The 12,140-nt window shown below is 36.8% G+C and overlaps 1 protein-coding gene across 1 annotated transcript; it reads right to left on the bottom strand.

Annotated features, from left to right (window-relative positions):
* Window positions 1-7,848: 7,848 nt before the first annotated feature.
* On the bottom strand, window positions 7,849-11,866 carry LOC107571916 (coiled-coil domain-containing protein 86-like). The gene is made up of 4 exons (XM_016258301.1): window positions 11,221-11,866; window positions 10,841-10,970; window positions 8,713-8,787; window positions 7,849-8,608 (listed from the first exon to the last, which is right to left on the bottom strand). Exons 1-4 carry the CDS (start codon window positions 11,739-11,741, stop codon window positions 8,471-8,473), a joined length of 864 nt encoding a protein of 287 aa, XP_016113787.1. The 5' UTR covers window positions 11,742-11,866; the 3' UTR covers window positions 7,849-8,470.
* Between the last annotated feature and the right edge of the window lie 274 nt (window positions 11,867-12,140).

The raw sequence follows: 12,140 nt of genomic DNA on the forward strand, positions 1-12,140 counted from the left end.
AGCTCTGCTCTGATTGGCTGTTTCACAATGCTGCTCATTTCAGTACCTCACACAGCAGGAAGGAAACAGGGAAAATATATATTTCAATACTGTCTCTCGCAGTTATATCGTTGGGTGATTATACTGTATATAAAATGCGGGAATCAGGGAGCCGCTATTAATGTGCGGGGCATTGAAACTGCTTTCGAATGCACAATGGCTTTTTACTTTCACTTTCGAGATTTGCTATCGCACAGTACTTACCACACATTTTACAATATCAGATGCTTGTCAGTGGTGCTCAGGATCTGTAAATCATTCGCCATCATCCTCAGTCAATGCACTGTAATATAACAGGCTACCGCTAGCAAGCAGCTAACCATGTCCCTTTAGCGGCTCGCGTTATTTTATTAGAAAGCGCGTTATTTGTTTTCCGTGATCTGCCATTTTCGCTATAACTTCTGATGGTTCGGCTGGTGGCTGGCATTGAACATGGGCGGGTATATGCAAATGTTGGGGGCGTAACTATTAGTGATCCCGTCTGTAACGTCACAGTCGGTGTTATGTTCTGATTCGCCTATTTTTCAGGGGTCTTTTGCATGCACGAGATTTACATAAGAAGGAGGAAACAATGGTGTTTGAGGCTCACGGTATGTCATTTTCATGTACAGAACTGTTATTATTCAACTATGCCAAGGTAAATACAGTTTTCCATTCTATGCCATGCACCTTTAAGGACTCATTTGAAGTAACGTAGTTCATTTTTATCCAAAGAGCAATTTTAAACATGAACTGTAGAGGTCCCCCTAACAACATATTTAGCTTCATTCGAAGGAAAAGGAGAAGAGAAGTCTGTTATAATAGTAAGACTTATCAGACCTTCATCTGCACCTTGTCATTTATATTTAAAACCATTAAATAAGGCAACATATTTTCAGAACATAATTAGCCTATGACAAAACTTTAAAAATATGTTTGTATACGCTATTAATGTATGATCTATGCCTAAATTAACAATAAACAATACTTTTAGTGTTTGAATAATCTCTGTTAATATTCATTAACAAAGATTTATGACTTAATTAATGACTTCACCAAAAGAAATAAATAAATATTTTTCTATAATTATTCTTTTAGGTATTTGAAGACACGCAGTGGTTTTCAGACTTCCAGCTGGACTTGTCTCAACAACACTATCTTTTTGTTCCACTGGAGTTGCCATTATATGTTTCCTGCTATCTACAACCAAGAAATTATACTCCGATACTGCTACCTGAAAATGAAGAAGTGAAAGAGAAACTTTGTTTAGGAATTCACCTGTCTACCCTTCTTCTATTGTGGCACTAATAAACACACCCAGTCCTCCAGATTCTCACCAAACACATGATTTACAAGAAGCAAGGGCTCAGCACTGCCACCAAACTAACCATATGTTCACATGACCGAAATGTTATGAGATACAGGCCTGTGAAAGATTCCTGGAAATTACTGCACTTTGTCTCACAGTTCAAAACAAGCTATAGTTTTCCTCATTGTGCTTTACAGCATGTTGATTTGTTTATAGCCTATATTTGGTGCACAATGACTAAGGATCTACACTGGTCACAAGTCAAAAGGATCAAATTTATGATAGGCTACTATGAAAGCTGACGATAATTATTAGTTTAGCCATCTTGTTGTGCCATTCGTGGGTATGTGTATTTGATTGGAGGTCATTTTATCCCTTTCTCTAGAAATCGTGGATGATAAATGTATACAAAAAGTCAAAGCGAACGTGTTTTGTTGTCAATATAGGCTACAACCTCCATGTAGCTTCACAAACCCTTCCAGTTCAGTTACAGATCACAAGGAAAAAAGTGTAACTTTTTATTTTATTTGTATTTATTTATTTATTGCAGTCAAGTTCAATGTCTGCTCATACTATCACAACCCAAAACACACGACTGCTTTCAGTTTTATTTGCTTTTATTTACATGCTAATATTACAGGCTTGTATTGTTGTTGTTTTTTATTGGTGATTTAGAAACAATACAAAAAAAAAGCATTTTACACAGCTTTGTTATTGAATGCATAAACTGTCAATAACATACAGTTGTACAGTAACAATGTGATACTATTTAGCGTGGCTATGCATACATTTCTCATTTATTTTTTACTATTTTTCCACATAACTTTATTAAAACAATGAATTATTATCTTATTTAATATTTTATGTCTTTTATATCCTTTTAGCTGATTTTCCTTCACCTGGTCCATTTTTGTTTATGTTAAAATGTTTGTTTTGTATAGAAATGTATTACATACACAAACAAAAAATCGAATCATTTAGGCATTAGATCAAAATTCGGTACAATGTTTCCAAAACGTTGATATGTATGATACATCAAATGAGCTAACGGTAATGTAAGATGGTACATCATAACATATGGATAATATAATCAAGGTACATTTACTGTCCCAGAGTGTGAATTATTACAAATGATAGTGATAAATGTAAACAGAGATAAGAAGACAACAAGAAAAGTCTTTTTTTTTTAACCTCCATGGCACTTCTGGTAGATGATGAATGTGGCTTCTGGCTTCACCTGGAGCTCAGACAGCTTCTTGTGCAGCTGAACTGGTTTACCATTGTAGACCAGATTTCCACATCCTATAAGTTCTGGTCTGAGCTTCTGCACCTTCTTTTGCAGTTTTGCGATGGTATCGCTGCTCCTCGCAGTCACAGAAATCTTCATGCCATTAGAGCCATTGAAGACGTTTACAGTAAACTGTTTAGGACCTGCAGGTGAAACTGGCTTTTTAACCTGGAGAACGGCGTGGGTGTTGTTTCCCAATGGTTCAGGGAGGGGAACAGGGTCGCCTTTAGGATGTTTGGAGTCTCCTGTGACACACTGCTTGGGTCCACATGCTTCAGGCTGAAAAAGGATTGGAGCCTGAAAGAGATTCAGGATATTCAGAGAATGTCACATTATGACAATAAAACCAGCACAAGTGACGATCACAGCATTTTCATAAGACCATACACTACACCAAGGGTCTTCAACCAGGGGTCCGCCAATTAATGTTTGTTTACAAGTAATTTTTCATTAAATAATTAAAACATACTAAAAAACAGTCCGTTTTGAATATTAAATTAAATTAAATTAATGCATTTAGCAGACGCTTTTCTCCAAAGCGACTTACAGTGCATTCAGGCTATACATTTTTTATCAGTATATAAACACCCTGAAACAAAAGCAAGAGCACTGCAATGATATTATAGGCTAAACAGATTTAGCAAACGCGCTTTTGAGTTTGAGCTCTGGAGAAGGTGAAATGTTCCTGTTTACAGCGTGTTTTTGCAGCGGTGAGCAATATAGCCAATCACAGACTTATTTGTTGATCTCTTGAACGCAATGACCAATCAGAGGTGTTTAAGGTAGAATCCGCTCACCACTCAAAACGTGTTTAGTTTTTATTCCGTGTTGAATTATGTTCTCTCTCGCGAATCATCTCTCATTAACAAACAACGACACGATGTAAGTAAGAGATCCATTATGCCGTGTAGACAACTGTAGATAATAGACTAGAAAAATATTCGCATCAACATATTTTTCTATTTCATTCCAATTTTTTTTGTAAAAGTAATGCCCATAAATGTCTCACTACATTACTGTTCTTGTCATGCTGGAGTGCTTGCTTACACATTTTATCTGCACTTTATTAGAAAACCCTCACTTAGTGATTTGATTCTTAATTGTCCATCTCACAGTAAAATTAAAATGTTACATTTTAGTAAACTTGAAGCTAAAGTTCAACAAAATGTTTATTTGTCCATCTGACAGTAAAATTAAAATGTGCATTTTTAATAAACAGTTCAGGTGACTGTAAATGTCCACCTGACTAGTAAAATTAAAATGTATGACTCTGCAAATCCATTAAAATAATTTACAAAATAACTGCAAACAACTAATAATTCCTGATTTTTATCTCGACATTTTGTTTGTAATGATGCATTTTAACACAGGCAGTGATGCATGTGCAACAACAATAATGTGCATAGTTCTGATCTGCTGTCTTAACATGCATGTAACATAATATAGCCTAATGTATTCTTAATTATAAAATGGTTAGTTTCTATTAGGCTTAATATGTATCTCTGTTTGACACGTTTTGTATCTGGGAAAAACTTTGAAGACCCCTGCACTATACTGTTCTTATTAAAATGTATTTGAAATCATCTTACCAGTGCTGTATAAACTTCTGTAGCCATGCTGCCTCGAGCTGCCAAGCATTCACAATCCAGATTTATGTTCTGTGACTGTACAAAGATCCTTAAATTTATATAGCCAAAGAGACATTTTGGGAATGTACCTGACGTTCTGTGTGTTGTGGCACTAGTAAACATGCCCAACCTTGCCAGGCTGATTTTCATCAAACATGGGATTTACAAGAACTGCATACGAATACCAAACTACCACAACATTGTGAGAGCATTCAGATATGGGAATCACCGTACTTTATCTGCAGTCCAAAACAACTTTCATTTTCATTTTAAGCAGTGGTAGTTGATTTATGTGCTATATGTGGTGATGGAAACATGATACATCAAGTTTTAAGTCAAAGAATCAAACCTATATATGAAAGAAGAACTTAGTTTTCTTGAGATTACTATTTTACCTTTGTGCAGAGTCCATGGCCCTGCTAACTGTTGTCAGGGAAGAGAAGGGGCAATTGTAATTGCACAGACTCTGTCTACCTTCCATCTTTCAGTATAAGACATTTTATGTCAAAAATAATTCTACCATTAATAAACTCATAATGAGAAAACATAGATCATAACAGGCCTGTCCAATTTACATTTTTATTTATTTTTTAAAAATGCTTGCACGGTTTTTTTAAACTATGGCTCCATTTCTCAAAACTCTGCACACCAAACCACAAAACACACACACACACAACATGCAAAACATCACACGTATCTTGCAAAAGCAAACACTTCATTCAAAACTTAACTCTTCTAAAAATTGTATTTTTGTGTAGTAACTGTAACATAAAATAATTAGCCACATACACGCCAAACTACACACTGGTGTGAAAAATGTAAAGCACTACTCTCATGTGTCTTTAGCTTGTTCAGAGTGCAGTATAGTGCACAGGAGTTTGTCATAGCACTTGCACATACATGCATATGTTGTATTATACATGTATAGTTGTATTTTATTTAATATTTAATCTGTATCTATCTGTATTTTATATTCTACTGTTAGTGTTATCTGTATGCACCAAAGGTCTGAGAGTTACGCAATTTCAATTCTCTGTATGTATGTGCTGTACATGTGGAAGAATTGACAATAAAGCAGACTTGAACTTGAACTTGAATATGCACATATACACTGTATATACAGTATGTATGTACAACTGATGCATTTTACACCGTTATGCAACTGAACTGATCAATGCTGAACTGACTTGAGCTTTAAAATGACAGTATTGACTTGTTAGAGCTGTCATCTGTTTTGTATAATGCGCTTTAGAAATAAAGTTGACTTTATGACTTGGCTTTTATGCATATTCAGTGTGTGTGGGCTGTACATATATACACGCAGTATATAATCATATATACATATATATACAATGTAAACAGAAATGCAAGGGGGTAAACAATTTATTTCTCAAAACACTGAGTTTCGATTTCTAAGTGAACAAATGTTGTATAAGTGTTTTCACACATGATCACTGGGTGTAGGTCATCAGTACATGAGTGGCATTTAAATGGCAGTGTTTCACAAATGAAAAAAAAAGAGCTGTTAGTTTTGAATGATGTGTGTAATGTAGAGTACTATGTTTTGCAAAAGTTTGTTTTATAATAGCAGACTAAGTTTAAACCACGTAGTGTGCTTATAGTTTTGCAGACTTGGACTAAAGATTAGATATATGAGTGAATGGTTTCACTGAGTGGGCCTGAAGTACCACCTTTAGTGTCGAAGCAATTTTTAAAAACGAATTGAGTGTTAAAACAACCACTATATTGGCTATGTAAATGCAAACAAAGAAATGGTGTAAAATGAAGAAATATTTTACATTCGGCTCTATTTCTTTGTGAGCCTGATCATGTGACTCTTTGTACAGACGGTCAGATATTCTTGCTTCTATTGAAGCTCATGATCTTCATATCCCAGATCATGCTGGAGAACATCATTATCAGGTTTTGTTCATGTAGCTCCAGTGCTGCTGCCATTACAGCAGACAAATTCAATAAAGAAATTCATTGGATATCATAACTATCAATTTAAATAACATTTAAATGGTACTGAATTAGAAAAGAATACAAAATAGCATTTAATACTAGAGGTTTCAGATTATTGTATTTATTTTCATTGAAACAGGAGTCAAATATACATGTAGTGCAAATCACAGTTACAGTCTTTTTAAAAACATTATAAGCTAAAAGTTTAATGCTACCATTAACATATTCATTTAGGAAATTTCTTTAAAAACATCTGTTCGTGCATGTTACGAGGTTGCATATGACAAAATGTTGCCTGTTTTACAAAACAAGATATGCTAGACAGTTTCCTCTTCTAGGTTCTGTTATTTCTACTACTTCCGTTTTATGTTGTTTGCAGACGTTAAAGATGATGTCTCGAAGTGTTCCGATTAAAACTGAAAACGAAGAGGTTTTGTTGTGATTAATCCCTATTGATCCCTTTTTTCCCACCGAAGCACACAAACAAACCTAAAAATACATCTTTGTTCCATCAGGTTAAAAAAAAAAACACTTATCTAAACAAAATAATATTTCTATTCATGTTTTCTTGCAGAGAAAATAATGTTTGTTGTTTAATTTGCTTTCATTTGCATCAATGGCTTGTTGCATTACTGATGATTAATTCGAGTTATGTGTATCCTGATACATGACTCAGCTAACGGTAATAAATGATTTAGCAAAAGTTTGTATTTAAAACACATTATGATACAGTATGATTTATCATTGAGCGTAATGACAAAATACATCTACGTCCCTGTTAACCTCCTTGGCATTTCTGGTAGGTGATGAACGTGGCTCCTGGCTTCACCTGAAGCTCGGACAGTGTCTGGCACAGCTGAACCGGTTTGCCATTGTAGACCAGATTCAGGTTTGCTCCAAGGAGTGGTCTGAGCTTCAAGACCTTCTGCTGCATTTTCCCGATGGTATCGGTGCTCCTCACAGTCACAGGAATCGTCATGCCATTAGAGACATTGAAGACATTCACAGGAAAGCGTTTAGGACCTGGTGAAACTGGCCCTTGAACCTGGAGAACAGCATGGGTGGCGTTTTCCAGCGGCTCGTGGAAGGGAACAGGCACAGTGTCTTTGGGGTCTCCTTTGACACATTTCCTGGGTTCAGCTCCAAGCTGATGGTATCGAGCCTGAAAGAGAACCAAGACATTTGTGAATGGAGCACTTTATCACAATAAAACAAACACATAAGCCTGGACACGTGTGACAATTACAACATTTTCATCTTAAAAGTCTTATGTAAAATATATTGTTAAATGATTGTCTCCTTTAAAATGGATGTAAAATAATCTTACCAATGCTGCACAAACAATTGTAGCCATGCTGTTTAACACAGGATATCTTTCTGGTCTTCGGTGTTTCTTGGTGTTTGTTGTGCTCTCTTTGCTTTTATAGGCAAAAACATGGAAAGTACCTTTTTATTTTTTTGGGCGACAGACTCCACCCCCTACATTCACCTCATACAACTTGGTTGATTCCTTTTGCCTGGTTCACCTCAGGCCACAGGAGATAAATTACGAACTATGAAAAGCTTTCAATGGAGGGACATCTGACGGAAATGGTTACAAAAAAAAAAAAACCCTGACAAGTCATGTTTTTATTTCCCTCTTGCTTGTTTATTATTTATTTCATTTTATTTTAAGAGTACAACTTTAAATCCCCACTTCTGAATCTGAACATTATATTTTTGCCTTTTAGGACTGTAGTTATAGTATATATAGTATTGTTTGGGACTGAAAAGTACCAATCACTCTACCTCACCATGTGAAAAGTACCCAAGACACTGAAAGTGCAAGCATCACAACTAGATGTAAAACATCAAACCATGAGCGGAAAGTCCCAAAGCAATATTGAAAATGAAACCTCTTTATATCATACAATAACAAAAAGAAAACAATTTAACATGCATGAACCAGGAAGAAATTGACTGATTTATCTATAAACATATTTATTTAATGTGACAATCACATACAAAAAATGTAATAGGTGACAGGTTTTATCCATGAATTCAAAACATATTTGCTTTTTAATTTGCTGTACAAATATTACATCAAATCCAGAGACCTAAAGCAGATTCACAACCCAAGCAGTCAACTTAGAGTCACAGATCCAAAATGATTACACGTCCCTAGTATTTTCCTTTGAGGTTCACATGCCAGTTCATTCAACAGGCACTACACATTTATATCAACAACAGTGTGTTAATGTCTGACGAGATTCTCTCACATCTCTACAAGCTGCTGTTTGTTTTCCCTGCACCCTTCTTGACACTGGCTGGTGTTTTCTGCACCGCTGAGAGCGTGTCTCTTTTCTCAATCTTCCTCAGCTGTTTCTTCTTCATTCTCTTGATCTTTGCTGTATTCTTAATCTGCAAGAGGCAAAGCAGTAATGAGTTATTTAAATAAGAATTCGACAGATCAAAAGTGTTAGCAACAACTGAATTTTTGGTGCAAAATGACATTCTGCATTTACCACTTGCACAATCTCCGCTTTCCTCTCATTTTCTGCTCGTCTTCTCAGGTTTTCTGCTCTCCTCCTCTTTTTCTCCTGCAAACATAAGATTAGCGGAAAAAGCACATCTGAACAATGTTCACTCTAATTTCAGCTTTTATGACATTCTCCACAGATCACAATGACACTGTCACAAAGTTTCTCAGAAATTAACACTTTTATGTAGCAAGGAAGCATTACATAAAGACAGCCTTGGTGAGCATAGGAGACTTGGTACCAACTCCAAACCTTTGAAATGTAATGTTACTACAAGTAGTTTATTACTATTACTTTTTCTCCAAAACAAAACAACTTAGACAATATTCTAAGCTATATAACTATTCTCTGGTTTCACAGACATGGCTTAAGCCTAGTCCCAGACTAAAAAGCATGTCTGTTCTGTTTTAAAGTGCCCCTATTATGGATTTTTGACCTTTCATGCAGTGTGTAACACAACTCTAAGTGAATGAAAACATCCCCCAAAGTTTTAAATCTGAAAGTGCACCGTGTATGAAGTTATTGTCTCAAAAGAAAGAGTGGACTCTGAATCATTGAAACGAGTCGTTTTTAAAACGAATACCAAGCCGTTTCATGTTGACCTCATCATGAAACATTAGCATATTGCCCGCCCACTTGTTGGTCTTTTCCCGTTGGTCTGAATGAAAATGCAATTAATTCTTTGCCACTAGGGGCAGCTTTTGGAGCGATAAATATAGCGGTTTCCCCGGTAATGTTGTACACAAAGCAGCACTGCGCTCACAAACGCTGCTTTTTCAGGCATTACAGGCATGATGCAATGAAAATGAGACCAATCACCGCAGATTAGCGTCACGCAAAGGAGGGGTTTGGGAAAATGAATCGTTAAACGAATCGTTTGGGAGTCGTTGAGCAAATAATGTAAAAATAAATGCATATTATAAGACAATGAAAGTGTTTTTTGACCTTACATGCATGTCAACCTGTTGTTGGGGACTCCCAAAACCAAAATATGAACCTTTCCTTACCCATAATAAGGGCACTTTAACTGTTAGAAACTTGCACTGACATATCATAAAATATGTTAGCACTATTGATTTGTCTCAAGATGCACACCAGTAATGTTTTTCTAAGGCACATTTATAAAAGATACTTAAATGTCCTAATTGAACTATGGCCTAATACTTGCTTCACCCAAGACCAGTCTGTGAAACCAGGCCTAATATATATATACACACACACACACACACAGTGCACAGCATAAATGAGTACACCCCCTCTGAATAAATATAAAATATGTATTTTCTTAATGATCACTAATACAATCAATATAATTCATGGAAAGATGGCAAAATTGAAACATATACTTAATAAAAACAACAAAATATATGCCAATATTTTCTGTAAGATAAGTAAATCAGCCAATTTTGTTTAAATGAAGGATTGCAGAAATGAGTACACCCGAGATTTAATTCAGAAAATGTATAATATTCTAGTACTTAGCATGTCCTCCAGAACTTAAAGTACACTGCTCTGACTCTTCTTGGCACTGAGTGTACAAGTTCATGAGAAATGTTCACATCTGTGCTGTTTAACTCCTGGAGGACCTCCTTAAATGCTCTGGTCTTTAATGGGGAGTGTTGCTCAGCTCGTCTCAGAATCTCTCACAGCAGCTCAAGAGTGTTAAGATTGAGTGAAATACATGTCCACTGAAGGATTTTCACCTTGGGAGAATGAATATCTTCATTGTCATGCTGAAAAAATGCCCAATAATGCAGGGAATGAGAAGAGGGTAGCATCTTCAGTTTCAGGTTTTTGTATTACATCACACAGTGGTGTGTGAATTCATGCCAGCATTGATAAAGCACAACTCCCTCACACCTTCAGCACTCATACATCCCTATAGAAGAGCTTTACTACCACTGAACGCCACTGTGTGAACCAGGCATTTCTCTCTGTACTCCTCCTTTTGCAACACCAGAACATTTTGGATGCTGTTAAGATCAGAAATGATTGACTTGGTCTCTTGAGACCAGAGTATGCATTCCCAGAAGTCTCTATTTTGTAAATATGGGCCCTGGAAAAAGCATGCAATAAAAAGACAAAAACATGCAGTTTTGAGGCATAAACTCGCCTCTTTCACTCTGGTCTGCTCATCTTTCAGCTGTTGGTGGTACTTCTTCACCAGCTGCTTCTCTCTCTTGGCCTCCATCTTCTTTTCCCATGAAGTACGCAGAGGTTTGTCTCTCAACAGAGCGGAGAACCTACAAAACAAAGTTAGTGCTGAACACGTCAGATAGATAACGGACAGAAGAAACACTAATGTACTAGTAAACAGACAGATAGAGACAAAAATGAGCCACACAACAAAAAAAACATCTCACATACTTAAGCATTATTATGGATTAATAGACATGCAAGAATGTGAAAGCAAACATAGATGCAAAAAACTCCTCAATTAAACAGGCCAAGTGTTATCAGGCCAGTAATAAGAAACTTTATAGTGGTAATCACCTTTGCTTATTTCTGTCTTTCCATACTCTTCCAGACTTAGGTTTCCCAAGAGGTACCATCTTACTTTTTGTCCTTTTTTTGGCCCTTTTCTCGGGGTCAGTGGGACCAGTGGATTCTGTCTCTGTGTTATTTACCACATTTTCCTTCTCACTGGCCTGATCTGACCCCATCAAATCTGCAGTGTCCGGCACTGGCTCTTGACTGACATCTGCTGGTGCTGGTGTTGATGTAGACACATCAGGACACACTGGTTCGGTCACCGAGCTGCACTGATCGCCTTTAGTATCTGCTGTACATTCATCGGTTGGCGCTTCCTGCCGAGACTCGGTGCTCTCTGCCGGATCTTCTCGGACAACAGACTTTCTGGTCCGGCGGACGGGAGCTTTGGCCGCGGGCGTCCGCAGTCTGCGACCACTCCGTGTGCGGCTCACAATGGGAGAATCCTCTTCGTTATCGAGAGCTTCTGCCTTCGCAACACCATCTCCGCCGTCTGTTTCCTTGTTTATGGACGCAGACATCATCAGCGTTGTGTCGATCAATACAATACAAAACTATTGAAACACTAATAAAATCTTCACATGTGCGGAAACACACGTGTATTCCTCCTGTGTTTCGCCGAGAGCCGAAGAAAAATCCTCCAGAAGCGATCGATATCGCTCCCTAGTGGTTGGGAGACGCGTAGCAGTCCGACTAATTTCTGCGAGTCGGTTCACGAATCGGTTCAAAGATCCGGATATTTGATTCTTGCAGTAAAGTTGTTGGCAGTGGCACACATTGCTGTAATCTAATGTGTCCAGTTTAGTTTGTCGCAATACAAAAAATTAATTTATGACTAAAAAAAAATTCTCATAAGTAAAATTTTTGTTTATGTTTTTATGTTGTTGTTTTTTTTTGTTCATTTTATTTGATTGATTACTTCT

Source organism: Sinocyclocheilus grahami, unplaced genomic scaffold (genome assembly GCF_001515645.1).
Source record: "Sinocyclocheilus grahami isolate Dianchi unplaced genomic scaffold, SAMN03320097.WGS_v1.1 scaffold1668.1, whole genome shotgun sequence".
In the NCBI taxonomy this organism is placed as follows: Eukaryota; Metazoa; Chordata; class Actinopteri; order Cypriniformes; family Cyprinidae; genus Sinocyclocheilus; species Sinocyclocheilus grahami.